The sequence below is a fragment of the Populus trichocarpa genome, chromosome 5, assembly GCF_000002775.5.
Source record: "Populus trichocarpa isolate Nisqually-1 chromosome 5, P.trichocarpa_v4.1, whole genome shotgun sequence".
NCBI lineage: Eukaryota > Viridiplantae > Streptophyta > Magnoliopsida > Malpighiales > Salicaceae > Populus > Populus trichocarpa.
In genome coordinates, this window is record NC_037289.2 from 15469814 (window position 1) to 15477005 (window position 7192).

The 7192-nt window shown below is 40.1% G+C and overlaps 1 protein-coding gene across 1 annotated transcript; it reads right to left on the minus strand.

Annotated features, from left to right (window-relative positions):
• Positions 1 to 4512: 4512 nt before the first annotated feature.
• LOC18099532 (extensin) lies at positions 4513 to 6622 on the minus strand. Its single transcript, XM_052452824.1, has 2 exons — positions 5913 to 6622; positions 4513 to 5702 (listed from the first exon to the last, which is right to left on the minus strand). The coding sequence occupies exons 1-2, from the start codon at positions 6499 to 6501 to the stop codon at positions 4711 to 4713; spliced, it is 1581 nt and encodes a 526-aa protein (XP_052308784.1). The 5' UTR covers positions 6502 to 6622; the 3' UTR covers positions 4513 to 4710.
• Between the last annotated feature and the right edge of the window lie 570 nt (positions 6623 to 7192).

Sequence of the window (7192 nt, forward strand, 5' to 3'; positions counted from 1 at the left end):
ATTTATAGGGACCAATCCTCCTCTCCCTCAGCCTAACGTCTCTCCTCTTGATAAGCACAGCTGAGGGAGACGGTTCCTGCTAGGACTCGGACGCGAAGCCTAATCCTTATCTCGCTGGGTTGTGATTATCATGAAGATAACGAATGCTTTTCTGTGTTTTGATAGGACTAGGATGCTGGTGCTTCACACTTTCGTTTCCTTCTTTGCAGGCGGGCGTTCGATGCTTTGAAGATGAAGATGACGAACAACGCTTGATTGAAACGACGTTGTTTTGGGGCTAGAAATGGTTATTTCCAATCTGGTCCTTGAACTTTCTGAATCCTTGCATCCAAACCCCAGGTCTTTTAATTTTCAAGATTTACCCTCCTTAAAATTAAATTAAAAATAAGTGGGTCAAAATTGGGTTACAACAAGAGGATTAACAATAAATACAATTCACAATAAAAACACCATGTCATTTGTCATTCCCGGACATCTCGGCGGCCGATTAAAAATTATTCTCGTGGAAAAAGAACAGATATCTGACATCTTGTTATTTGAGAGAAAAAGGTCTTTTTCAAGGAGTCGCCACCTAATATTATGGTCACTAGGAACCCTAACTAGTCAATATAGATTCTATGGTACGAGACTGGTTACGTAAAAGGAAAGATATTATCACCCCTTAAGACACTACTAAAAAATGAGCCTATTAGCAACTAACTACTCCGTTACAGATAATATTAAAATCTGTTGCTGATAAAATTCAGCAACAGAATTAGCAACAAATAATTTCAGATGCAAATAATAGATGCTAATTTTTTAGTAACGGATTATCAGTTGCTGATTTGTTTAGTAACCAATTATTCGTTGCTGAAATTCGGTTGCTGAATGTGGAAATCAGCAATGGATATTCCATTGCTGATTAAAAATTCTTATCCCGTTCAATTTCAATTTCAAAAATTTGAAATTGATTCCGCCAAAATTAAATCTAATATAAAAAAAATAAAAAAAATTAATATTTTTGTTAATCCAAAATCAAACCCACATTCCCACAATCTGCCCTCTTTTGCATTTTTGCTGCCTGCGTTCTTTCTTCGTGTCCGTTCATATCGCAAAGCGGGGCCAACCAAGACCCCCAGAGAATGCTTTGCTCGATGCCCAGGAAAACTTTGTCCTTATCTCTCATTGATTTCTTTTACAATCCCAAATCAAAGCCAAAAAACATCTACAATCTCTTTCTCTCCTCTATCTCTCAACTACTTGTTCAGAAGAAGTTTGGAAGCATAAATTAACTGGAGAAGAAGTTAAGAAAATAACAAATTATGTTTGTGGAAAATGACGCATTACAGAGATAGGTAGAATTGAAAGGGACATATGGGTTTGGTTTTTGGAGAAGGAATAGAAAGGGAGATATGGGTTAATTAGATTTATGTGGAGAAGTATAGAAAGGGATAATACTGGGTTCTTCCGGAGAATTGAAACGACGTTGTTTTGGGGCTAGAAATGGTTATTTCCAATCTGGTCCTTGAACTTTCTGAATCCTTGCATCCAAACCCCAGGTCTTTTAATTTTCAAGATTTACCCTCCTTAAAATTAAATTAAAAATAAGTGGGTCAAAATTGGGTTACAACAAGAGGATTAACAATAAATACAATTCACAATAAAAACACCATGTCATTTGTCATTCCCGGACATCTCGGCGGCCGATTAAAAATTATTCTCGTGGAAAAAGAACAGATATCTGACATCTTGTTATTTGAGAGAAAAAGGTCTTTTTCAAGGAGTCGCCACCTAATATTATGGTCACTAGGAACCCTAACTAGTCAATATAGATTCTATGGTACGAGACTGGTTACGTAAAAGGAAAGATATTATCACCCCTTAAGACACTACTAAAAAATGAGCCTATTAGCAACTAACTACTCCGTTACAGATAATATTAAAATCTGTTGCTGATAAAATTCAGCAACAGAATTAGCAACAAATAATTTCAGATGCAAATAATAGATGCTAATTTTTTAGTAACGGATTATCAGTTGCTGATTTGTTTAGTAACCAATTATTCGTTGCTGAAATTCGGTTGCTGAATGTGGAAATCAGCAATGGATATTCCATTGCTGATTAAAAATTCTTATCCCGTTCAATTTCAATTTCAAAAATTTGAAATTGATTCCGCCAAAATTAAATCTAATATAAAAAAAATAAAAAAAATTAATATTTTTGTTAATCCAAAATCAAACCCACATTCCCACAATCTGCCCTCTTTTGCATTTTTGCTGCCTGCGTTCTTTCTTCGTGTCCGTTCATATCGCAAAGCGGGGCCAACCAAGACCCCCAGAGAATGCTTTGCTCGATGCCCAGGAAAACTTTGTCCTTATCTCTCATTGATTTCTTTTACAATCCCAAATCAAAGCCAAAAAACATCTACAATCTCTTTCTCTCCTCTATCTCTCAACTACTTGTTCAGAAGAAGTTTGGAAGCATAAATTAACTGGAGAAGAAGTTAAGAAAATAACAAATTATGTTTGTGGAAAATGACGCATTACAGAGATAGGTAGAATTGAAAGGGACATATGGGTTTGGTTTTTGGAGAAGGAATAGAAAGGGAGATATGGGTTAATTAGATTTATGTGGAGAAGTATAGAAAGGGATAATACTGGGTTCTTCCGGAGAATGAAGAAATTTTGCAACTGTGGGGTTCCTTTTGTTTTCTGGAGAAGTATAGAAAGGGTCATTATTATTTATTGTTTTCTTTATAAAAGTCAAAATTTAATTCTTTTTTTTAATAGCAATCATATTAGTAACAACAACGGCAAATTCGTTGCTGATTTTTAATATATTAATTTATTTTTTAGTATCTGATTTTTCATTGCTAATCCGTTGCTAATATTTAAAAAATAATATATATTTAATCTGTTGCTAATCTGTTGCTAAAATTGCATCTAAATTATTCTGATGCTCACATCCGATGCTAATCACCCTTCTTTTTAGTAGTGAGAGTTCTACCTGAGATAAGCTGCATTTCTGGTTTTGTTTTAAATTGCTAAATGTTTTTTTGTGTTTCATTTTTGTGGTTATCATATAATATTTCCAACTCTGGCGTTGGTAAATATTATGTAACCCAAAAAGTACTGTATTTTTGACTCTAGGACCAATAAATAAATCCACAAAAATTGAATTTTCTAAGAAAAGGAAACTATTTTTTTTTATTTGTTTTCTTTTTAGGGACTGGATCTAGCCCAACCGAGCTGGACTGGATCCAGCCAGCCCAGCCAGGTCACTAGCCCAAACCAGTGACCCGGTTTGGCCACTGTTCTACCTGAGATAAGCCAGGTCACGCATGCATGCAACAGTAATAGGGCAATTAATTTAACAAAACAGGGAAAGATGAAGAACTTACTTGGCGAGGCTGCGGTTGAAGGCGAGGCTGAGGGAGACGGTGCTCACGATTGACGATTCAGCTTGCTGTTCACGGCGGAGAAGAAACTTCTCACGACTAAGGAGCCGGTGGACGATGGCCTCAGGAGCACGATGGGGAGAGAGGGTTGCTTGTTGGCCGGACACTCTCCCCTGTTTCTTCTTATCTTCACTTGTTTTGGTCGCCTGTTTTCTTAGTCTCCTGTGTTTACTCTGGTTTTCTCCTTCGTGTCCCCTTTGTTCTTTGTTTTTGTTCCCCTGTGTTTGCGTTCGTTTGCCCTCTGTTTTCCCCTCGTGTTGTTCGTCCCTGGTGTCCTCCTATATTGTTGGTCCTGGGCAAATCGTGGCTGAGGAGAGACAGCTGCTGTTGCTTGCCCACGGTGCAGTATAGAGAAGATCGTTTGATGGGTGCAACCTGCAGCCGGTGCTGGACGGGTAGCTGATACAAGGGAGAAGACGCACGGTGATGGACTACTCCCTTTCGGCTGCCATGGCTGGAGACTTGGTTATTGCTCAGGGAAGGGTACTCCGCTGCTGCTGGTTGACGGTCTGCTGTCGTTGCCGGACTGTGGGGGGATAGAGGAGACGAAGGCGTCTTCTGCAACACCGGACGAAAAGCTGTATGGTGGCTTTTGAAGGTTGATGGGGGGGGGGGGGGGGGCAAAGAGCAGAAAGTGCAATACCAGACCTTCCCCTTGACTTCTTGTTTTTTTCTTTTTTCCATGTTACTCTTTTTAGGTTTTTTTTTCTTGTAATGGCATTCTCTAGGTTTTTTTTTTTTAATGTCTCCGGTTTTTCTTGTAGCAGCCTTCCTTTTTTGTATATACTACTAATACAAGAGTTTCATCAGGTGTAAAAAATAAAATCTCAAACAATTTTTTTAAAAAATTTATATTTAATTAAGAATTAAATTTAAAAGTAAATAATTATCATTATTTTAATAACAAGGATAGAATAACAAAGAATATTGTAGTCTCTAATTTTTATATAAATTGACAAATTACACTTTTTATTAAAATATATTTTTAATATTTTAATTTTATATTTTAACTTACATAAAATTAAATAAAAAATCAATAGGGAAAAATTAAATTATAACAACGTTACAGGAAATGATTGAAGAATCAAAACACAGATCGTATAAAACTTTAAATCTTCAAACTTATTACAGGCAGTATGATCAACGAATTATAACTGGAAAAAAAAAAAGAAGGAAAGAAACCAACCAATGAATTTAAAGTAGGCAAGTTGTGGCTGGATTCATGATAGCTAATGAAAAACTTATTATTGACCGTAGTAGCCTTGACTATGACTTTAACCTTTGGGTTGCCGGCCTGATTCAGAAGGAGAAGAAGGGCCACTAGGAGAACTCGTATTCGAACTACTACCAGAACCAACAACACCTAAAACTCCATGAATACGCACATCATCCTCCATAGACACTGTCGCAGTTTCTTCTTCACTTTGTCCTGTAGTAATGGTTTCTTGAATTACTTCATGTTCTTCAATACAAACTGGAGCTACAGGAACCATAACTGGTTTCTTCTTTTTCTTAGCCAAACAAATGAGGCCAATCAAAAGGAATGCAAGGAAGAACACCCCACCAAGCGAAACGCACACGACAATGACAGTGGTGTGATTGCCTCCAGGAGGCGGTGATACAACATTTGACGATGGTGGCACCGAGTTAAAAGTTGGGGGTGCAGCATATACTGGTGGGGCTGAGCTAGGTTTAGGTGGTGGTGGGATATTATATTGTGGTGGTGTAGCATATGGAGGTAATTTAGGTGGTGAAACTGGACCGTTTAATGGGGTTGGAGGTGAAACATGGTAACTTGGTGGTGTTGCGTGTGGGGGTTTAGGTGAAGTTGGCTTGTCAGGAGAGGGTGCCCATGCTAGTTTCGGTGGTGGAGCTGAACCAGGAGCGTAGCTTGGTGGTTTTAATGGTTGAGGTGGACCTGGCATATAGGGAGAGGGCACTGGTGCTGGGCGTGTAGGTGTTGGTTCTGGTGGAGGAACTGGACCAGGAGTGTGGCTCGGTGGATATGATGGTTTAGGTGGAGTAGGCTTATAAGGAGAGGGCACTGGTGCTGGGCGTGTAGGTGTTGGTTCTGGCGGTGGAACTGGACCAGGAGTGTGGCTCGGTGGATATGATGGTTTAGGTGGAGTAGGCTTATAAGGAGAGGGCACTGGTGCTGGGCGTGTAGGTGTTGGTTCTGGCGGTGGAACTGGACCAGGAGTGTGGCTCGGTGGATATGATGGTTTAGGTGGAGTATGCTTATAAGGAGAGGGCACTGGTGCTCGGCCTGTAGGTGTTGGTTCTGGCGGTGGAACTGGACCAGGAGTGTGGCTCGGTGGATATGATGGTTTAGGTGGAGTATGCTTATAAGGAGAGGGCACTGGTGCTGGGCGTGTAGGTGTTGATTCTGGCGGTGGAACTGGACCAGGAGTGTGGCTTGGTGGAGATGAAGGCTTAGGTGGAGTTGGTTTATAAGGGGAGGGCATTGGTGTGTGACCTGTAGGTGTTGGTTCTGGTGCTGGAACAATGTGGCTTGGTGGAGATGAAGGCTTAGGTGGAGTTGGTTTATAAGGGGAGGGCATTGGTGTTGGACTCGTAGTAGTCTGTTTAGGTGGTGACGATGCATATGGTGGAGCTGGACTAGGAGCGTAGCTTGGTAGCGGTGATGAAGGTTTAGGTAGTGTTGGCTTACGGTGAGAGGGCGGTTGAGTTGGGGCAGTAGATGTTGGTGTTGGTGGCTTTGAATATGGAGTGGTGGACGGGGATGGAGAAGGTGCAAAATCTTGACAGGGTGGAGCCTTAACGGGTGTTAGAGGTGGGTGTCTGCAATCGTATTGGTATGATGGCGACCGTGGAGGAGGTGGTGATGACTTAAGTTGAGGGTGTGGTGGAGGTCGGTGGTGGTGTTTGGGAGGAGGTGGTGGTGGCTTAAGTTGAGGGTGTGGTGGAGGTCGGCGGTGGTGTTTGGGAGGAGGTGATGTCGTTATAGGATTACACAATACTTGTGAGGTTGGTGGTGGTGGGGGTGGCGAAGGAGGTGGAGGAGAATAGTATGGATAAGCCATCTTAAGAGAATCAAGTGACATATCTGATCAGTCGATGGGTTCTATTGAGATGGGCAGGATCCTTGTATGAATATATGGTTTCTATTTGTACTAATTGGAAATGGGAGCACGATCGCAGCCTTGGCCATGTTGCGCTTAAATCTTGCCACACTTAAAAGACTTTGAGAAGAGCCGTCCTTAGATGATAAATCAAATGATTTTGTTTGTTTTGCAGTCTTAATTGAAGGCGCACACCATCATTCATCATTAAGATGTCGAATGGAAACTTTTTAAATAAAAAAATAAATATAAAAGCGTTTAAAGCATGTGATGAACTAAAATTCCACTCAGAATTATTTCTCTCTTTCTTGCTTTCCGAGCCCCCTTAACAGCTAGCATCATATTATCCTAAAAATAACCCAAAGTTGCAGACATCTGATTAAGTCGAACCAAACATTAACTATTAAAATCTACAATTTCGTTGTTCGATTAAGGAAATGTCAAGTCAAATTAAGTTTCCTATATGGAATAATTAAGCTATGGGGTCGGTGGGATTTAATTTATCAAAGAGCAGCTAGTATATGGATTCTTTGGATTAGGTAGACCTCGTTAGTGTCTCTCTGACTCTCGTTTCTTATACGTACGGGCACAACAATTATAGAGACAACCATGCATGTTTTCAGATTTCTTTCTTCTTAGTGTAATGGAGTACAGAATTGAAAGAAATCAGATG

Bases quoted from the DNA above. Each gene is read 5' to 3' on its own strand.
- LOC18099532 (XM_052452824.1), bottom strand. From the start codon at position 6,501: ATGTCACTTGATTCTCTTAAGATGGCTTATCCATACTATTCTCCTCCA. The intron at 5,703-5,912 runs GTCACACACCAA...CAACACCTACAG, and splicing joins ACCAGAACCAACACCTACAG to GCCGAGCACCAGTGCCCTCT.